Source organism: Apodemus sylvaticus, chromosome 22 (genome assembly GCF_947179515.1).
Source record: "Apodemus sylvaticus chromosome 22, mApoSyl1.1, whole genome shotgun sequence".
NCBI lineage: Eukaryota > Metazoa > Chordata > Mammalia > Rodentia > Muridae > Apodemus > Apodemus sylvaticus.
In genome coordinates, this window is record NC_067493.1 from 19,330,879 (window position 1) to 19,352,314 (window position 21,436).

Genomic DNA, 21,436 nt, shown 5'->3' on the forward strand with positions numbered 1-21,436 from the left:
CACCGGACTACAACTCCCAGCGGGCTTGCTGTGCACCACGTAATTCTCCGAGAACCATGTATGTGCCAGCGAAACTACGTTTCCCGGCTTGCATCGCGGGAGACCTAGTCTCAGGGAAAGCTTAGTCGCTCCCCCCGTAGGGGGAGGGAAGGAAACCGGCATTGACCCATTCTGCAGATGGGGACACCGAGTCACGAGCTGAATACGACCTCCTCCGGGGCAGAGGTGATTCGAAAGGCCCTGGAGGAGGGCTTGGGGAGACGGATATGCGTTGCCCAGCCTGTGCCGTTCGTTCCGCAGGTGCTGGGCGTGATGATCGGGGCCGGAGTGGCGGTGCTGGTCACCGCCGTGCTGATCCTCTTGGTGGTGCGAAGGCTGCGGGTGCAGAGTGAGGATTCGGAGGGCCCCTCTCGGGGAATACTATAGGGATGGAGGGGGAGCTGCAATACCCGGAGAAACCAAGCGGCTGGGGTGGGAATTTGTTGAAACCTGCGCGGAGCTCAACGCACCGTCTCCCTTCGTCCCCCCCCCCCCCTCCCAGAAACTCCAGCCCCAGAGGGTCCCCGGTATCGCTTCCGGAAGCGGGACAAAGTGCTTTTCTATGGCCGGAAAATTATGCGGAAGGTGAGTTCCAAGACCTACTGCTGGCCTTGGCTGGCCACAGGAGCCCTGCCCTTTCCTATTTATACTTATTAGTGGACATCTCTGCCTTTATTGGGTCTCCTTAGATCTGCCCTTCCTCTCTCACCAATTGACTCAATATTCTAAATTCTCCCAGGTGTCACAGTCCACTTCTTCCCTGGTGGACACATCAGTCTCCACCACTTCCCGACCCCGCATGAAGAAGAAACTGAAGATGCTTAACATTGCCAAGAAGTAAGGCTGACACTGAGTGTATTGGGTGCGAGACGGGTCAACTCACACCGGGGTTTTTGTATTTCAGCATTCTTGAAACATATGGACTGTCTGGGAAATACTCCCATAGCAGAGGGACATCTCAAGCCCTCACTTGGCTGGGGCTATCTCAGAGTCCTGCCATTCCAGACATGACACTTCCGCTTTGGGCATGCTTGTCACTTAGGCTGGTCTCATAATGTTTCCCTGTCCCGGGAGGCTATGTGCCTGCATTTAGGAATCGACGCACCTGGTGTCTTGCAATATTGGAGAGTTTATTCAACGTGACTTATTGCAGTAATCTCCGATATTTGTATGGAGCTAGAGGGGCTGTTTTGCAATTCTGTTTTCCGGGGACATCATTCTATCCATACTGGGAAGCATCTCACTTGGAGTTGTCTATGCCGTTCGCCCTGTATAGTTCTTTGCTCTGGGGGCTATCTCACGTGTGTGTGTGTGTGTGTGTGTGTGTGTGTGTGTGTGTGTGTGTGTGTTGATGTTCTTGTTTGCTTGGGTTTGTTCTCTGAGACAAGGTCTCATTTAACCCAGGCTGGCCTGGAACTTTCTATATAGTCAAGACTAACATTCTAACATTGGCTTCCCCTCCTCCTTTGTGTTGGGATTTGTGTCAGGTGCCTGTTTTATATGGTCCTGAGGATTAAATTCAAGGCTTTTTGCATACCAGGCAAGCATGCTGCTAACAACTGAGCCACATCCCTATTCATTCATTCATTCATTCATTCATTCATTCACTCATTTTTAAATCAGGCACTCTGCCACTGAACTATATATATCACTAGCCCCTACTTTACTTGAATTTTTTATTACTTAAAATTTATTTATTGTGTATGTGTTTGTATGTGGTGTGTACATCTTATAGCATGTGCATGGCAATTGGTTGTCTCCCTCCACATGTGCATGTCAGGGATTGAACTCAGGCTGTCCTGCTGGGCAGAAAGGACCTTTACCCACAAGCCATCTTGCTGGCCCAACTTTTTTTTTTTTTTCAGTTTATTTAATTTGCTTTATGGTACTCAGTGTCAAGCTCAGAGACTGGCCATGGTAGGCAAGCATTTTTACCAGTAAGCTAAATTTAAGCCCTGTGCTTTTTTTTTTTTTTTTGGTTTTTCGAGACAGGGTTTCTCTGTGTAGCCCTGGCTGTCCTGAACTCACTTTGTAGACCAGGCTGGCCTCGAACTCAGAAATCCACCTGCCTCTGCCTCCCAAGTGCTGGGATTAAAGGCGTGCGCCACCCCCGCCCGGCTGCTTTTTTTTTTGCGACAAGGTCTTGCTAAGTTATCCAGGTTGGCCTTGAACTTTCTCTGTATCCCAGGCAGGCTTTGAACGTGTGATTCTTCTTTCTCAGCTTGCTGGGTAACTGGAATGTCAGGCCTGTGCCCATCAGGCTTACTTGTTTAGGAATTCCTTTGTGGGCCAGTAAGATGGCACAGTGCGTAAAGACACTTGCTATCAAGCCTGGGGACATGAGTTCCATTCCTAGGACTTACTCTTGCAAGTTGTCCTCTGATCTACACAACACACACATACACATGATAAACAAATATGAATTTTTAAGAAAATAATTCCTTTACATTAGAAACTTAGGAAGGTTATCTCAATGTTTATCAGTGTCTTTGAGAAGGCTCTTCCACAGATCTCTGTAAATTAAGAATTGGTTCTTGGATCTTCTTGCATCGTGAGGTCTACCTGAAGATCTTTTTCAAGAGTGTGTTTAACACCAGGGCCATCCTTGAACTCCGCAACAAGCCAGGGTATCACAGACTGTTTTATGATTTGGGTAGAGAGACTGTTGGTCAAGTATTTGCTTTGCAAATATCAGAATCTGGGTCTAATCTTCAGAACCCACATTTAAAAAAATATCTGGGTATGGTAGCTCATTTGTCATCCGAGTCCTGGGGAGCTGGGCACAGGCGGATCCCTAGGTCTCACTGACTGGCCAGCACAGTCTACTTGGTGAGTTCCATGCCATGGAGAGACCCTGTGTCAACCAGAAAGGCAGACAGCATCTGAGGCGCTACAACTGAGGCTGTCTTCTGGCCTACAGACTCACACATACAGACATACCACACACAAACACAAACATACACACCACATAATACACACACACACACACACAAGTGTATCTCTAGCTTTTCTGAACCATGAATTAGCTGTGGTAATCACATAATGTTAAGAAGTTACCCTGAAGTCTTTCTGAGTTTCAGATGATTATTTTAGAACAGTGAGCCAGGAAAAGGCTTAGTTAAGATCTCCTTGATAGCTGGACAGTGGAGGAACATGCCTTTGATCCCAACACTTGGGAGACAGAGGCAGGCGGATTTCAGAGGCCAGCCTGGTCAACAGAGTGAGTTCCAGGACAGCTGGGGCTACACAGAGAAACCCTGTCTTGAAAAACCAAAAGAAAAAAGAAAAAAAAAAAAAGATCTCCTCTATAGAAGACTTCTTCCAAGCCGGGTATGGCACACACCTGCTATCTCTGTACTCAAGAAACAGGAAGCAGGAACACCAGGAGTTCAAGGTCATCGCTAGGCACTTAGCATTTGAAGCCCTCTTGGGTTACAAGAAACACTGCCTAAAAACACCAACAAAACAATAAGAGTTCTATTTAGGTTTCTCCTTCTCACTGAATTAATTCATATAAGTGGGTCTATCCCAGGACTCTTGTGCTAGTGAATGGGCCTGCTCCACAGCCACATTGACTCACAGGAAGGAGTTCCCCCTAAGTTCTTAGCCAAGCAGCTGTACCTAAATTCTCCGCATTAGAAGAGGAGTAGCTCAGGTTATCTGGCAGAAGAATTAGTGTGGGGTTCCCTGAGACCCGAGAGGAAGCTAGATGGACCTTCTCTCTCTCTCTCTCTCTCTCTCTCTCTCTCTGTGTGTGTGTGTGTCTTCCCTTTAACTTTTTCTTTTCTTCTCTTCTGTTTCCCTTTCTTGCCTTCTTTTTTTTTTAAACTAATTAATTTAGTGTATAGGTTTGTGTGACGTATGTGCCTGTGTGTGGTGTGCCGAGGAGAGTATCAGTGACAGGGTCTCTGGCTGAACTCGCAGGTGACGGTTTTAGCTAGATTGGCTGAAATGACTTTCAGGTCTCCTGTGACAAGTACAGCCTAAATCTCAGGGTTCAGTCATTGAAACTACGGAGCCCAGGGGACGGGGTTCCTGAGGTTCTGCCTCTCCTGAGGAGGTGTGAGCTGCCAGTGCTTGCTCTGAGCCACAGCCCTCAGTGGTGTCACCACTAGGAAGCTGCCCTTGCTCAAGAAAATAACCCCCGAGCTATGCTCATGCAAGTACTAAGGCAGTGGGCCACAAAACAAACAAAACACCCGTGAAGGTAGGAAGGGGTCCAGCAGAGAGAGGATCAGACTGGGAAGGATCGCGGAGAGCATGAGCAGAGTTCATTAGATACATGTGTGAAGTGTGAATGAATAAAATAAAACTCTAAGAAACTAGAAGGTCCACTGGAGAGCCCTGTGACTGGGGGGTGGAAGTCCCTGAAGTTTACATCATAAGTTTTACTCTGTCAGAGGACATCTGGCGAACCTTTTGGGCTTTGTGGGACACACACAGTCTCTGCTGGCCTTCAGCCCTGCCTTTGAAGTGAGAAGGCGGCTGTAGGTAACACATGAATGGATTAACGTGGCAGTGCACTGCTAAACTAAATGACAAAGAAGAGGGCCTGGTCTGGCCAGAGGGCCTGGTCTGGCCAGCAGGCCGGTGTTTGCTTTGCATAAGCCAGACGAAGGGGTAAGTGGCTGCCTTAGTCCTGCTGGAGCCTTCTGTGACCCAGCAGTATCATCCTGTGGCTTGTGACCTCTTTGAGGGTTGGTCACCCCTTTTACAGGGGTCTCACCTAAGACCATCTGATGTCAGATACATGCACTACAGTTTACAACAGTACCAAAAATCACAGTTGTAAAGTAGCAATGAAAATAATGTTGTGGCTATGGGTCACCACAGCATGAGGAACTTTATGTCAAAGGGTCACAGCATTAGGAAGGTTGAGAACCACTGTTCTAACCTCCTCCCATCAGGATCTTGCGTATCCAAAAGGAGACTCCGACCCTACAACGGAAGGAGCCGCCGCCTTCAGTGCTGGAGGCTGACCTCACAGAGGGGGACCTGGCCAATTCCCACCTACCCTCTGAGGTGCTCTACATGCTCAAGAATGTTCGGTAAGTGTCGGGGTCTGGGTGTTTTGAGGGTCCCTTCAGAGCCTGGGACGACCTTGACCTCCTCCACCCCTTTCCCACCGCCCATCTTCTAGGGTGCTGGGTCACTTTGAGAAACCACTCTTCCTGGAGCTCTGCCGACACATGGTCTTCCAGCGTCTCGGGCAGGGGGACTACGTCTTTCGGCCTGGTCAGCCAGATGCCAGCATCTACGTGGTTCAAGACGGTCTGCTGGAGCTCTGCCTCCCAGGGCCTGTGAGTGGACCTTGCGGGGCCACCGTAGGAGGCTGGGCACTGGGCGTTCCTCCTGGTGTTAGCGCTTCTAGGTTATATGCAGTCAGAGGTCAGGTCAATGGTGGCTTAGTGTGGAGCCCAGTGGTAGATGGAGCCTTTGCCAGTGAGGGTAACAGGTGGGGCTTAGAGGTTGGGCCCCCCCCCCTTCTAGAGTCCCCCAGCAAAGTGCTCACTGATGAGTACTTGCCTGTTATGTGTAGGGCTATAGAAATATCAGAGGACTCAGTGACCATTTGGGAAGATCCAACAGACGGGCAGAATGGCATGTGCAGGAAACAGCAACTGGTTAGGGGGTTGTGAATTTGATTATTACTGGGGTGAGTGGGAGATGAGGTGCGGTGGCAGCCACTAGGAGGCTGGCATTGGTCTGTGGCCCCTTGTCTCAGGATGGGAAGGAGTGTGTGGTGAAGGAGGTGGTCCCCGGAGACAGCGTCAACAGCCTTCTGAGCATCCTTGATGTCATCACCGTGAGTGAGAGTTTTAAGGGAGCTGGGTAGAAGGGTGGGGGCCCTGATGCTGCGCTTGTCGCTTGAACCACGAAGGGCGTAAGGAGCAGGGAATGGTCTCACAGATTCTGATCTCTGTCTCTTTCTTCCCGCACATCTCCCAGGGTCACCAGCATCCCCAGCGGACTGTGTCAGCTAGGGCCGCACGTGACTCTACAGTGCTGAGACTCCCAGTAGAAGCCTTCTCTGCCGTCTTCACCAAGTACCCTGAGAGTCTGGTGCGAGTGGTGCAGGTCAGGCTGCCTTTCAACTCCTCCGCGGTGGCAAAGCAACCCACCCTTGTACCGTCCTGCTTATCCCGGGCATCAGCGCGGTAGCAGTCAGGCAGTACTTACTGCTTATCACCGCTGTGCAGCCCGACCCCTGTTACCCCTGCGGAGGCTGCTGACTGCTCTCTCGCCTGACCACGCCTCTCTCCTCGCCCCGACCACGCCTCTCTCCTCGCCCCGCCCTCGCCCTTGCAGATCATCATGGTGAGGCTACAGAGAGTCACTTTCCTGGCGCTTCACAATTACCTGGGTCTGACCAATGAACTCTTCAGCCACGTGAGTTGGACGCAGGCACAAGAGGGTGTGGAGACTCAATGAGGGGCATTTAAATATGCTATAAATGACTCTGCCTCTACTCCACCGCAGGAGATCCAGCCCCTACGCCTCTTCCCCAGCCCTGGCCTCCCGGCCCGAACCAGCCCTGTCCGTGGCTCTAAGCGGGTAGTCAGCACCTCAGGTACCGAGGAGACTGCAAAGGAGACCTCTGGCCGGCCCCTGGACCCCACTGGGGCTCCTCTGCCTGGGCCTGCAGGTACTCGAGATAGCTCCTACCTACCACTATCACGTTTATTTATTTCATAGCTATAGAAAGCAGTGAATGTCACATAGCAACTTTCAGGGGTTCTCTCTCTCTACGTTGGGGGTCCCAGTGCTAGAACTCTGTCAGCAAGTTTGATGCATCAGACCCTTACACGCTGAGGCTAATTTTGCAGATGTGAATTGATCCTCCAGATGTCTTCTGTTTCTCACTCTCCCTAGTCCTGGCTTGAGGCCTAGGGATTTGAGGGCAGAATCCTGAGCACTTGTCTCCCCCCAGGGGATCCTGTGAAGCCCACATCCTTAGAAGCCCCCCCAGCCCCTCTGCTGAGCCGCTGCATCTCCATGCCAGTCGACATCTCAGGTTTGGATCCCTGGTGGGCAGGAAGTAAAGGGTGGATAGTATGGAAAGGACTGTCGAGGGTCTAGATGTGGGGCTGGAGAGATGGCTCAGCGGCTAAGAGCACCGACTGTTCTTTCAAAGGTCCTGAGTTCAAATCCCAGCCACCACATGGTGGCTCACAGCCATCTGTAATGAGATCTGGCTCCCTCTTTGGGAGTGTCTGAGGATAGCTACAGTGTACTTACATATAATAAATAAATAAATCTTTTTTAAAAAAGGGGAGGGGGAGGCTAGATTTGGATCTAGGACATGCTGTTTTCAGTCTTGATTTTGTGTCCTTGCCTACAACATGAGTGTATAGACCCTACTTCTTGGTTCTAATTTTTTGGTGGATATGCTTTGAGATCATTCTCCTCCCAACTGTTAAGAAAGATGCAGAGGTAAAGTGTGGTCATCGACTAGTCATGTCTGTCATGGTTGCAACGTTAACATTATTATTATTATTTTTTTTTTTTTACTTATTTACTTTGGAGCTGGGGGTAGAATCCAGGACCTCACACATTCTAGCCAAATGCTTCATCACTGAGCTCCACCCCACCCCCTTCTTTATTGCCTCTTCTCCACGCATAGGCTTGCAAGGTGGCCCTCGTTCTGACTTTGACATGGCCTATGAGCGTGGCCGGATATCTGTTTCCCTTCAAGAAGAAGCATCTGGAGGATCTCAGACGGCGTCCCCTAGGGTGAGGTCTCTCTTTTCTCCCATCTCACCACAACCTCCCTTGCAGACCTCTGGCCTTGGCCAGTTGGCAATTCACTTGAAAAGGTTAGTTGGGAGGGCACAACAGGAAATCACAAGTCCTGCCTTACCCAGACCCCCACTCAGGAGCTCCGGGAGCAACCAGCGGGTGCCTGTGAATATAGCTACTGTGAGGATGAATCGGCCACAGGTGGATGTCCCTTTGGGCCCTACCAGGGCCGCCAGACAAGCAGCATCTTTGAGGCTGCAAAGAGGGAGCTAGCCAAACTGATGAGGATTGAGGTGAGCAGACTGTGGAGGGATACAGGGCATGAGGGAGGCAGGCGGAAGGCCTGGCTGGGCCCCCCTCAACTCCTCTTCCTCCCCAGGACCCCTCTCTACTGAACAGCAGAGTCTTGCTACATCATGCCAAAGCAGGCACCATCATAGCCCGCCAGGGGGATCAGGTAAGGCTGACCCTTGATCTGGGATACCCAGAGCTTATCCTCTGACCTCTGACCTCTGACCTCTGACCGTTATGTAGTGATTGCTGCTTTCCTTTCGCAGTGGTTAACTTCTCATCCCCGTAGTTTTTAGCCTCTTACCCTGGGAGGTTATGTTGCGTTGTTTTGAAGCAGGATCTCACTGTGTATCCTTGACTTGCCTAGAACTCACTGTGTAGACCAAGCTAGTCTTGTGCTCATGAGAGATCCACCTGCCTCTGCCCCGCCTGCTAGGATTAAAGGCATGCACCATTATGTATGTGTTGCAGGAAATATTAAAAAGCGAGCTGCCAGCTCTCCTGCCCCTGCCAGGCCACCTCTCTGGTGGGGGTCCCAAGCACCTCTCACTTCCACGCAACACCCCACACACCCCACGCTCAGCCATCTCAACACCTAATTATCCACAAGAATCAAGACTCTTAAAGCTTAATTAACCAATCAGATTTATATATCAATAAAATCACAATGTACAAGATGCCAGTACAGTAATTTCAGCGCCAGTTGATAATGTTAAAAGCTTTATCCCAATATGTCTGACCTTGTTGTGAAATCATAGCTGTTTGTGGCTGGAAATTGGCACATAGATTCATGTCTGTGGACGTGGCTCTTCCCCTTCCCTCCTGGATGCTCCGCCCCCAACTCTTAGCTCCGCCCCTTTCCCTGTCCAATCACAGGCCTTCTCTGCACTAATGTAATTTGGACAGGGAAAATCCTGCAGTGTGTATGCCCTATCCATACAGGGTCTTATGAACTTCACCTTCTCCCTTTACCTCAAATGCCATTGGGCTGCTAAGCCTTCACCCCCTTATCCCTAAATAGAGATCAGGTGTGTGTGTGTGTGTGTGTGTGCGCGTGAGAGAGAGAGAGAGAGTGTGTGAGTGTGTGTGTGTATGTGTGTGTGTGTATGTGAGTGTGTGTATGTGTGAGAGTGTGTGTGAGTATGTGTGTGTGAGAGAGTGTGAGTGTGTATATGTGAGTGTGTATGTGTGAGAATGTGTGATAGTGAGTGTGTGTGAGTGTGTGTATGTGTGTGTAAGTGTGTCTGTGTGTGAGTGTGTGTGTGAGAGAGTGTGAGTGTGTGTATGTGAGTGTGTATGTGTGAGAGTGTGTGTGAGTGTGTATGTGTGTGTGTGAGTGTGTGAGTGCCTGTGTGTACGAGTGTGCGTGAGTATGTGTGTGTGTGTGAGTGTGTGTGAGTGTGTGTGTACACACGTGTGCATGAGTGTGAGTGTGTGTGTGTGTGAGAGTGTGTGTACAAAGTTGACCCAGAGTCCATAAATTCTCACTTCTCTAAAGAAAAATACAGAGGAAGGATACAGCGGTCATCAATTAATTGTGTCTGCCTTGGCTGTGGAACTTGGCGTGGAGTTAGGTTGGCCTTTCGTCTTTATAATTAGTATTACTCCTTCTAGTAATGTTGGCACTGGGCACGGCACCCAGCACTTCACACATGCTAGGAAAGTGCTTGGCCACCGAACAACACTCCAACTCCGTCTGTATTGTTTCTGTTGTCCGCACTTGTAGGATGGTTGCTGTGTAGTCCTGGGGCACCCTTTTGTAGCCTCCTGATAGCATCAGGGCTGTGGCAATGTTTCCCTCTTCTTCCATTCTTTTAATGAGGAATCTGAGGCCCACTAAGGGAAGAGACTGTGAGGCTAGGATCTCACATTCAGATGTGGAAGAGGGAAATGGCTGAGAAGTAAAATCTACATTTTTCCCTATATTTTATGTTTATATATACATACATACATACATATATACCTTTTTCCCACTGTGTTGGTGCACGTATGAATGCACGCATGTACACACGGATGCATCCATTTAGAAGCTCATGTTAGATGTCAGGAATTATCCTCTACCAACATCTTCATTCCAACACAGAGTTCACCAATACACTTCATCTCTGGCTAGCTTGTGCTGGCGATCCAGTGTCCTCTTGAGGTTGGAATTAGAGGTGGTCTGCTACGCCTAGCTGACATTTATGTGGGATCTGAATTATGATCCTCACACTTTAGTAGCAAGTCCTTTAACAGCTGAGTTGGTTCCCAACCCCTAAGTTGAAACCCACACTTTGTCTGCAATTCCCCATGTGACTCTGGGCAAAGACTAGAACGTTCTCAGGGTCCTCAGTCACTAAGATGAACCAATCAGCTCCTGGAATCAATGCCAAGGTGAAATCCTAGGAAAAGCTTTATAGGGCCTTGTAGCTTGGTGTGTCCTTATGACAGTCGACACCAGCAATGAGAGAGACCCTGAGAACCTGGACTGGAGTTGAAGGCAGTCAAGTGGAGTGTGCTCCCTATTGTGTGTGCTCCCTATTGTGTGTGCTCCCTATTGTGTGTGCTCCCTATTGTCTAGTTGAGAGGTTCTATCACTCCAGGCGGGTGTTCCGTCTTCCCCTCTGCTGCTCACAGAGGCACGGGCTCCTTCCAGGAGAGGAAGTCAGATGAGTTTGACAGCAATCCTGTGTGGTCCCGAGTGGGTGAGCTGAAGAAGTGAGGTCACACGCGCTGGGGAGGACAGGATGTGTTTGGCTCACGCCTCCCCATTTGCTGTTCATCACTGAAGGCGGGAGCTGATGCAGAGGCTGTGGAGGGCGCTGCTTACCGGCTTGCTTCCTCTGGTTCGCTCAGCCTGCTCTCATAGAACCCAGGATCACCAACCCAGGGATGGCACCACCCACAATGAACTAAGCCCTCTGCCACTGATCACTAATTGAGAAAGTGCCTTACAGCTGGATCTCATGGAGGCATTTCTTTAAGAGAGGCTCTTTTTTCTCTGATGACCTTAGCTTGTGTCAGTTTGACACAAAATGAGGCAGGAGAGAGAGAGAGAGAGAGAAAGAGAGAGAGAGAGAGAGAGAGAGAGTCTGTGTGTGTGTGTGTATGTGTGTGTGTGATAGATAGATAGACAGACAGACAGACAGACCTTTGCACATGCTAAGCAAGTGCTCTACCTCTACCACTGAGCTACCCCTCCCTGCTCCAGCATTTTAAAAAATGGATATATTTATTTTAATTGAGTGTTGGTATACACTGTTAGTGCCAGCAGTTGGGAGGCAGAGGCAATTGGATCTCTGTGAGTATGAGGCCAGCCTGGTCTATATAGTAAGACCCTCTGTCAAAAATATTTTTATTTTAAAAACTATGTGTGTTGGTATTTGCATGTAAGTACAGGTGACTGTGAAGGCCAGAGGCATTCATTACCTTGCCTTGGGTCTGGAGTTATGAGCAGTGTGGTTGATGTCTACACTGGTCCTGGGAAGCAGACTTGAGTCCCCTACCATAGCACTATGCACCCTCAGCCACCGAGTCATTGTTGCTAGTGTACACAAGAATCCTGTGTTTGCGCCTTATCTAGGATCCTAGAATCACCAGGTAGTGGAAGGAATCGTCCAAACTAAAGTATCGATAGTGTCAACACTGTTGTACAGAAGAATCTTCCCAACTGAGAGTTCTATACCATCTTTAAGGCTCAGTATCCATAATGGAAAATTTCAAATCTACAGTGCTCCCAAATCCAAAGCCTTGTGTTTCTCGTAAGTAGGGAAGTGCACACCTGACCTGGGATAGACTGTAGTCAAATAGAAGCAGTAAACATAGTGTGTGAAATTACCTGGGGCTGGAGAGATGGCTCAGCGGTTAAAAGCACTGACTGCTCTTCCAGAGGTCCCGAGTTCAATTCCCAGCACCACATGGTGGCTCACAACCATCTGTTATGGGATCTGATGCCGTCTTCTAATGTGTCTGAAGACAGTACAGTGTACTCATACATTAAATAAATAAATAAATAAATAAATAAATAAACAAATAAATAAATAAATCTTTTAAAAAATTACCCTTAAGGGGGTTGGAAGAATGGCTTGGTTGGTAATGTGTGTGCTTTGTAAGCACAGGGACGTGGCTTTGATCCCTAGAACCACATTTCCACATTAAAATTCAAGGCCTGGTATAGTGGTATTTGCCCATAATCCCAGTGCTAGGGAGGTAGAGGCAGGAAGAGTGGGAGAATTTAAGGTCCTTCTCAACTACATAGCAAGAGTGACACCAGCTTGGGCTATAAAAGACAATGTCCCTAAAAAGTAAACTAAAAAGAGTTATCCTAAGGTTTTGCATATAAGGTGTATATGAGAGAAAAATAACACCTGTTTAGACCTGTTGCCAAGAGACTTCATTTTTCTTCTGCAAATATTCCAAAGTCCAGTGGGAAAATTCAAAATACAAAACACTCAAGGGATTCTCAACCTGTATTAGAACAAGGGATCTAGTGAAACAGGTTTTTGAGAAAGGCTGTTTTATCTTTTCTTGGACATCCTGAGTGAGTTCTTTAGCTTGTTCAAGGTCCCAAGAACTTCTGCACGGACATGTTCCTAATCTAGGGTTGGCAATCAATGGCAGCTCATTGGTAAACACTTGGTATGTAATCCCAAGGACTGGAGTTCAAATCCCTAGCACCCACATGAAAAACTGGGGTCATGTTTGTTTGTAACCTCACCACGGGTGGGCCAAGAGAGCAGCAGACCTCAGGCTTACTGGTCACCTAGCCTGACCTAAGTAGCACCGGGCCCAGTGTGAAACCTTTTCTCAAAACACTGAAAGACAAAGTGAGCCGGGGCAGGGACACATGCCCTTAACCGCAACATTCCTGAGGTAAAGGCAGAGAGATCTCCATGTGTTTGAGGCCAGCCTAGCCTTCACAGTGAGTTCTAGGCCAGCCAGGGACACATAATGAGACCCTGTCTCAAACAAAGAACAACAAGATGGACAGCATCTGAGGAATAACATCTGAGGCTAGCCCGTTGGCTTTCAGACACACACACACACCTGTGCACCCATGCTCCCAATTCAGTAACAAGCCTGATTTCAGTAATGCTCATGTGTAATCCACACACTATCTGGAAATCATCTTAGAAGGTCATATGCATGTATGCATTTTTTACTTTGCCCCTCAGTACTGTTGGTCCTTTGACATCAGACAGGTTGGTGTGGTTGATAGAAAAAGATCTTCCCATCTCTGGGTAGTTTCAGTTCCTCATTTATAAAGGGGTGGGGCTAGGGTGCATTTTGATGGACAGGCTAGCCACAAAAGAGAGATACATTTACTGAGCAGATGCCATGTTGACGATCCTGTCCTACTTGCTAGACAGAGGCAAGAAAGAGTTGTGTGTCTGGTAAGTCCGTCAGCAGGTCTGGTGGACGTCACTCAAAGGTGCATATAAATCCTTGTAAACTCAGAGGGCTGAGAGCTTCAAAGAACACATTCTTGGCACTACAAAGACTGGATTAAACAGGGCAGGGCCTCTAAGGTTGTGGCCACCAGCAAAGGAGGTAGAGCGAGGAAATTAGTTAGGTACAGATGGAGCAAAGTTCAGTCTAGATAGAAAGCAAATTCTGCAAAGGTCCTGGGGTGACAATGCCTAGCTTTTGAATATCCAGGACTTTTTTTTCTTTCTTTCTTTTCATTCCACACATTGTGTGTGTGTGTGTGTGTGTGTGTGTGTGTGTGTGTACATGCAGTGTAGAGAATAGAGGACACTTTGGGGGAGCCTGTTCTTTCCTTTCACCATGGGAGTCCTGGGATTGAACTCACGTTGTCAGACTTGGCAGTAAGGACCTTTACCATATGTGCCATCTTGCCTAGCCCTGCTGAGGTTCCAAATAGCTCAGGCTAGCCCAGCGGAATTCACTGTGTAGTCTAGGCTGGCCCTGAGCCAGAACCCCTCTTGCCTCTGCCTCCTAAGTGCTGACCTCAGCACCATGCCTGACTGAAGACTGAACCCCAGCACAGGGTGGGAATGGAGATGAACAAAAGAAAAATACTTTACAATATCTCGGGATGGAAAGAAATATGGCCCGTGTAGAAAAGAAACGCAGCTGGGGGATCAAATGGGATAGTTACACAGGAGCGACGGAGAACGCTACTGCTTTAAAGGCTTATTACCTTCTTTATTTTTGTGTGAGTATATATGTGGGCATATATGCCCCATCCTGTAAGTGTTGATCAGAAGACAGGCTTTGAAAGTCAGTTCTCTCCTTCCACTGTGTGGGGCCCAGCGAATGGATTTGGCTGTGAAGCGTGGGGCCTTTACTCTGAGTCCTGGCAAAAGCCCCAAAGAGGATCTTCTCAAGGGCATCCCGTTATTGAATAGTACTTCGTAACTCACATAGTTTGCCTATTGAAAGTACACTTTGCTGAGTTCTTGTACATTCAATGAGTTGTGAGATCAATTTTAAAACATTTGATCACCTTGAAAAGATCTCATTCCTTTAGCTACCAACCACGCACCACAGGCCAGGCAATCACTAATCTTTCTGTCTCCATAAATTTATTTTTGTGAGAGAGGATCTCACATTGCAAGGTGGCTTTGAGCTCTTTCATGTGGCTGAGTGTAGCCTCGAGCTCTGTACGTGGCTAACAGTGGCCTTTCCCATCTCCCTTCTCTGCCTCTAAAGAGCTGGGGTTACAGGAATCGGCCACAGGCCTGGCTCTGTGTGCGCTTTTGCAGCCTCCTGTTGGGTTTCTTTTCAAAAGAATTCATAGTTCTAGACTAAGAATTTGGTGATCTATTAGCAATGTCTGTCCTAGGTGCCGATTCTGGCGTAAATACCTATATAGGATCATCCTGTCTGCAGACGTCAACCAACAAGGACTGAAAATGATTTGATTTAGTGTGGATGGCTCAGGGGCACTTGTTCTTCCAAAGGACACAGATTCAGCTCCCAGCTCCCACATAACTTACAACTGCTTGTAATTCCAGATCCAAGGGACCCATTACCCTCTTCTGGACTGTGAAGGCTCAGGGCCAGCCTAGACTACACAGTGAATTCCGCTGGGCTAGTCTGAGCTATTTGGAACCTCAGCAGGGCTAGGCAAGATGGCACATATGGTAAAGGTCCTTACTGCCAAGTCTGACAACGTGAGTTCAATCCCAGGTCTCCCATGGTGAAAGGAAAGAACAGGCTCCCCCAAGGTGTCCTCTATTCTCTACACTGCATGTACACACACACACACACACATCACACAAACACTCATACACATAAAACAAAAATACATCTTAAAAAAAGGCTGGACATGGTAGCACATTGCCTTTAACCTCATCACTCTAGGGGCAGAGATGGGTGGGTTTCTAGAGTGCTAGGGCTACATAGCACTTCCATGGCAGACAAGTAATAGTGAGACCCTGTCTTTAAAAAGAAAAAAAAATTTATAGATAGGCTTAAGGAGTCTCCTGTGTGATGTGTACAGGTTCTATACAAATCCAGGACCATTTTGTCCAGGTGAATTAAGCTTTGAGAATTTTGGTATCCACAAGGCGTCCCTGGGAACAGTTACCCTGAACATCAAGCAAAGACTGATTGCTGCTCATAATATCAAGCCTTTCCCTTTCCCCACGTTTGCATGCTCTGACCGTGGGATTATGGGTATGCCGAGGCACCTGCATTGTGCTGGGGATGGAACTCCAGGCTTCATGTGTGTTCTGAAATCGCTCTAGTGAGCTACATTTTAAATTATGGCAGGGCTTCCCATATCCCAGGCTGGTCTTGGACTGGGTTTGTAGCTGAGGATGACCCTGAGTTTTGGGAACTGGGGTCGTGCATCTGGGTTATGTGGTGGTGGGGATTGAATGTGGAGCCCGACATGCTCATCAAGCATCTGACAACTGTGCTACATCATTTTGCTTTATCCCATCGTATTTCTGAGACAAGGACTTCCTATGTAGCTCTGGCTGGCTTCCAGCCCAAGCTGTCTTCCCGCCTCAGCCTCACGAGTGCTAGGATTGTAGGTGTGACTCCACACTTGGCTGCTCGCGTGGTCTTTTACTATTGATCTTTCTTTTACTTGTGTTGTTGAGACAGGGTCTCAGATAGCCCAGGGTGGTCTCAAACTTGCTACATAGTCAAGGGTGACCCTGAACCTTCTTCCACATGCATTTCCATCTCAGCTTCCAGAATGCTAAGGACTGGGATTATAGTGCACAACACGATGTCTGCATATGTGGTGAGGGGGATAAAAGCTGTGACTTCCTGTGCCCTAGAGAAGCTCTTTACCGTAGGAGCTATGTCCCCAGCCGTTTCCTCTTAGCCCCTTTTAAAGCTGTCTTGTGGGGTGCACTAACCTGGGCTTAGGGGAGAGGTACTGAGGCTAGCTCACCTCACCTCCCAACCTCTGTCCCCCACAGGATGTAAGCCTGCACTTCGTGCTCTGGGGCTGCCTGCACGTGTACCAGCGCATGATTGACAAGGCTGAGGAAGTGTGCCTGTTCGTCGCACAGCCAGGGGAGCTGGTGGGGCAACTGGCGGTGCTCACCGGTGAGCCGCTCATCTTCACACTGCGCGCCCAGAGAGACTGCACCTTCCTGAGGATCTCCAAATCCGACTTCTATGAGTAAGGCTTGGCTATGGGGGGAGGGGGGGTATGGCACCTGGAGGACCAAAACCCAGTTACTGTTTTCCAAGGGGAAAGAGAGCAAAACATACTCCCCCACCCGATTCTAGAAGGGTAGGATGTAGCCTCCAAATCGGGCCTCCCAACACCTCCTAGGGCAGATGTGAGTTCCTTCCGGTTCACTCCGACACCAACACCCGTTTTCTTCATTCCTTTTAATGTGCTCCAAGGACGCCTGGTCCCACGCCCCTTTTTGCTTTCAGGATCATGCGTGCCCAGCCCAGTGTGGTGCTGAGTGCAGCTCACACGGTGGCTGCTAGGATGTCCCCCTTCGTGCGCCAGATGGACTTTGCCATTGACTGGACAGCTGTGGAGGCTGGTCGCGCCCTCTACAGGTACCACCCTCATCCTGTCCACCACTCAAACCCTATCTACAGCTTTGTCTGACTCTCCACTCTTCCCACCCCAGGCAGGGAGACCGTTCAGACTGCACCTACATCGTCCTCAATGGGCGTCTCCGCAGTGTCATCCAACGAGGCAGCGGCAAGAAGGAGCTAGTTGGGGAGTATGGCCGAGGGGATCTCATCGGCGTGGTAAGGGCAGCCCCCATCTCTCTCCAGGCATAGTTGGCCCTTCACCCACGTGCACATCATCAGAGTAATCTGATGGAATTGGAGAACACAACCCCAACTTTAGCACCAGCCCAGACCTCTTCCCTGGCTCGTTCTTGGAGTCTGGACTCCACCCTCTGTGCCTCTTCAGGTCCCCATTATAACCTGGGTGAGTTCTTATTTTGTATCCCAGGTAGAGGCACTGACCCGGCAACCACGAGCCACTACTGTCCACGCTGTGCGAGACACAGAACTGGCCAAGCTCCCCGAGGGCACTTTAGGCCACATCAAACGTCGATACCCACAGGTGCATCTTCTGGTTAGGGACTGCAGGGGCCGGGGCCTCCCCGGGGCCTCCCCATGTGCCAGGCTGCCCCAGTCAGGGTGCAGCCCAAGCCTTTCCGTCTCACTGAACATCACTGTCTTCTCCCTCCCCAACCCTCTGCCTTAGGTTGTGACCCGCCTTATTCATCTGCTAAGCCAGAAAATTCTAGGCAATCTGCAGCAGTTGCAAGGACCCTTTCCAGGTGAGAGTTTGACAGCCGCAGGGCCCAGTGAGGGATAGCTATCAAATGGCATGAGTTCAACTGTAAATCTTACTGGAGGTGGGACAGGAACCAGAAGTTGGGTTTAGTGTTTGCTGGGAAATGTAGTCCTGGTTTCTAGGCAGTTTGTTAATTGGTCTAAAAGTCTTAGCAGGCAGATTTTTTTTTTTAAAGTAAGGACAACATTTTTACTACATATTTATCGTGAGTGCACGCGCAAGTGCACCTGTGCACACATGTGAGCACACACGTGTGAAGATCAGAGGAATCAGTTTTCTACCTTCCACCAAGTGGATCCTGAGCATCAACTCAGGGTGTTGGGTTTCACAGCAACACCTTTACCTGCAGAGCCGTCTCTCAGGTCCATGGGGGTGGGATTCTCCAGCAGGGAGGCTGGTTCCTGGTCCCAATGGAATCATATGAGCATCCTGGAAAAAAAAATCACAACACAATAGCGAAAGAGCTTGTGGGTGGCACATGGCCCTAAGGGAATTACACTGGCCTGCTAAGAAGTGTGGTTGTCCATGCTGGAGTGTAGTTCCTGTGAGCTAGAGTAAATCACGGTACAGCCTGCTCGAGCCATGCCACCAAACGCACCTGAGCTTCTGCATTTTTGCTGACCTTTCCTCCACATAACCTTCACATTCAGGAAATAAAGGTTGAAGTCATGTAAGTAGGAAAGACGTAATTTTAAAAACATACATAAAGACCCCAACATCAGGAGCTGGTAAGTACGGAGGGAAACAAGGCAAGATAATGCGCAGGACCGGACCGCAGGCAGGAAGTGGGAAAGAAGGACGGATTGGACGAGGACTTCTGAGGACTGTGGGCTGAGCCGTCACACTTTACCTGAAGCTAGACTAGATATGGAAAAGAAGTAGAAAGATCCACACAAGGTTTGGTGGTTTGGAGCTTTGTTTAATGTTGCCCAGGCTGGCCTTGAACTCACTGTGTAGCCAAGGATGACCTTGAGTTTTTGATGCTCTTGCCCCTAGCTTTGAGTGCTCAGATGACAAGCGTCATGCCACCACGTGGTTTACGTTGTGGGTGGAGCCAGAGCTGTGTACATGCTAAGACAAGCCCTGGCCTGCAGCCCCAGTCCAGGGCCCGGTGCTTCTGAACCATAGCAAGGAGTAATTTGAGAGGGAAAGCAGGGCCTAGGAAAGTGTTTGGGCTCACTAAGGTTGTCATATGGAAGAGAAGAACCAGCCAGCAAGTAAAGTGCAAAGTGTGCCTGGGTAAGAGATGGAATGGAAACTCCGGCTGGGCTGCTAGTGAGAAATTTGACACGTGACCGAGGAGTCACCACATACCTTGTCTAAGGTAGTGTAGGGACATAGTAGCCTGAGTCCGGATGGGATGGCTCTGCACAGGCACCGTGGATGGGAATGGTTCTAACACTGCACAGTGGGTAGCTGGCTACAATAGCACATGTCTGTTACCCCAGCACTTAGAGGTTGGGGGCAGGAGGCAGCCAATCAAGGCCATTCTCAGCTATGTGAGACCACGCCTCAGAAAAGAACAGCAACAACAAAATTGCCTAATGGGTCTCACTGAGATTAAGGCCTATAGTGAAGGGTACTGGCCATGTCCTAACAGGAAACACCCAGGGATGGAATTGTATGTGGGGCACTACAACCGTGGCCTCAGTGTGGAGTTATCACAGCTCAGAGAGTGAGGCGCTGTAGGCTGGGGGACAAAAGGGAGGCATAGTGGGATGAAGAGGAGTAGAGGAGGCATGGGGGCTGTGAGGAGAAGAGGTGGGGAGCAGAGGAGGAGGAAAGGGAGACAGAGAGGAGGTGGTGGGGAGGAAGAGGAAACTCAGAGCCGCTCAGCCGACCTGCAGCTGGCGTCTCAACAGGCTCCGGACTCAGTGTTCCGCAGCACTCGGAGCTGACCAACCCAGCCAGCAACCTGTCCACCGTAGCCATCCTCCCCGTGTGTGCCGAGGTGCCCATGATGGCCTTTACTCTGGAACTGCAGCATGCTCTGCAAGCTATCGGTGAGTGAGCAGGCCGTCTGTCCGTGGAACCATGTGTGGGTGAGTGGGTGGGAGGTGTGAGGGAAAGGGCTCCCAAGGGATGGATCCACAGAGATGGGTGACAAGAGCCCTGGTCTAGGAGAGGCCTCCCAAGCGTTGAACTGGGTTTCTAACTTCCATTCCTCAACTACCACTAGGTCCCACGCTCCTCCTTAACAGTGACATCATCCGGGCACGCCTGGGGGCTTCAGCGCTGGATAGGTGTGTGGGGGGTCGGGGAGCGGGGAGTGGGGAGTGGGGCTGGAATGGTGGAAGGCCTGTATTGGAGAGTCTTGTTGGAGAACTAGGCTTCTGACTCGAGGAGTCTTGTCTGTGGGATCAATAGGGAGACCACATGGGCAATTCCCTTTTGGTAGCAAGGGTGTCAAACTGGAAACCCCCGAGGGCCATATGTAGCTCTCATAGTTGTAAGATACTGTGGCTTGAAGCATACTTAAAATATTATGAGGTTTTTTTTTTTTTAATTGTTTGGGTTTTTTTCTTTGTAACTTGATTATGTGGTTCTTGGGCATTTGACATTGTTGATAATTTCACAAGGCAAAGTAATGTAAAACAAATATATATGAAGATAAATATACATACCTACGCCTTTGCAACACCTGAGTCCCCATTTCAACCCCACCCCAACCCCACTCCTTGCTTTGGCATGAATTTTAATTGCTGGGGCCTGGAATTGTCTAAATATTCCCAGCAGTAGGATCACACCATCTCTATATTGGGAGAGGGTGTGGGACTAACTCTAGGCCAGCTCCAAGATGACACTCCCTCCCTCATTGAATCCCAGCATTCAAGAATTCCGCCTGTCAGGGTGGCTGGCCCAGCAGGAAGACGCCCATCGCATTGTGCTCTACCAGACTGACACATCCCTGACGCCTTGGACTGTGCGGTGCTTACGCCAGGCCGACTGCATCCTCATTGTGGGCTTGGGGGACCAGGAGCCCACTGTCGGTCAGGTCTGGAGATGATATACACTGATTACCCGCACCGCCATCTTACCCTGGTGCTCTCCTCCCCTCAGGATCTCCTCCCTTGCCCTTCTCTGCCTGTATAAGGCCGTGTACACTCAACGCTGCTGTCCTGTGATGGGCGCTGAGCTTGGTCACCTGTGGGCAGAGAAGGTATCAATGAGTCCACCTGTCTCTGCCTTCCATAGCTAGAGCAAATGCTGGAGAACACTGCCGTGCGTGCCTTGAAGCAACTGGTTTTGCTGCACCGGGAGGAAGGCCCTGGTCCCACGCGCACTGTCGAGTGGCTGAACATGCGCAGTTGGTGCTCGGGGCACCTGCACCTGCGCTGCCCTCGCCGCCTCTTCTCACGCCGCAGCCCAGCTAAGCTTGTAAGGGGTGGGGTCCTAACAAAGGAACCCAGGGGAACCCCTACCTCACCCGCTTCTACCTAAGGGATTGGGTTTGGGTGTGTCGAGAGGAAGCACAGTCTGAGGGATGCTTCCCCTCTAGTGAGGGAAGGAGGCCTGAGAAGAACTGTTCTTCCATCTGGGACTGAGGTTTGGGCGAGGCTGGAAGAAAGGCCCTGAGTGGCACTCCCGCTGCTTCAGTTCCGGTCTCGGGACACACCCCTTCGC

At 49.7% G+C, this 21,436-nt stretch overlaps 1 protein-coding gene across 9 annotated transcripts in view; it reads left to right on the forward strand.

The window, feature by feature from the left end:
- The window catches only part of Pnpla6 (patatin like phospholipase domain containing 6), a 31,673-nt gene that overhangs the window by 1,380 nt on the left and 8,857 nt on the right, over positions 1-21,436 (forward strand). For 3 of the 9 annotated variants that reach the window (XM_052167445.1, XM_052167446.1, XM_052167449.1), the window contains 22 exons: positions 301-388; positions 542-624; positions 779-876; positions 4,947-5,087; positions 5,180-5,339; positions 5,765-5,845; positions 5,989-6,117; positions 6,349-6,429; positions 6,520-6,685; positions 6,971-7,054; positions 7,664-7,773; positions 7,905-8,072; positions 8,159-8,236; positions 16,452-16,657; positions 16,921-17,052; positions 17,127-17,250; positions 17,462-17,575; positions 17,720-17,795; positions 19,675-19,815; positions 19,992-20,055; positions 20,639-20,807; positions 21,008-21,190. In XM_052167445.1, coding sequence (XP_052023405.1) covers positions 301-388; positions 542-624; positions 779-876; positions 4,947-5,087; positions 5,180-5,339; positions 5,765-5,845; positions 5,989-6,117; positions 6,349-6,429; positions 6,520-6,685; positions 6,971-7,054; positions 7,664-7,773; positions 7,905-8,072; positions 8,159-8,236; positions 16,452-16,657; positions 16,921-17,052; positions 17,127-17,250; positions 17,462-17,575; positions 17,720-17,795; positions 19,675-19,815; positions 19,992-20,055; positions 20,639-20,807; positions 21,008-21,190 — 2,676 coding nt within the window. Of the gene's footprint in view, positions 1-80; positions 389-541; positions 625-778; positions 877-4,946; positions 5,088-5,179; positions 5,340-5,764; positions 5,846-5,988; positions 6,118-6,348; positions 6,430-6,519; positions 6,686-6,970; positions 7,055-7,663; positions 7,774-7,904; positions 8,073-8,158; positions 8,237-16,451; positions 16,658-16,920; positions 17,053-17,126; positions 17,251-17,461; positions 17,576-17,719; positions 17,796-19,674; positions 19,816-19,991; positions 20,056-20,638; positions 20,808-21,007; positions 21,191-21,436 lie in introns of those variants that run through there. The other 6 variants (XM_052167448.1, XM_052167447.1, XM_052167443.1 and 3 more) reach the window with 5 other exon arrangements.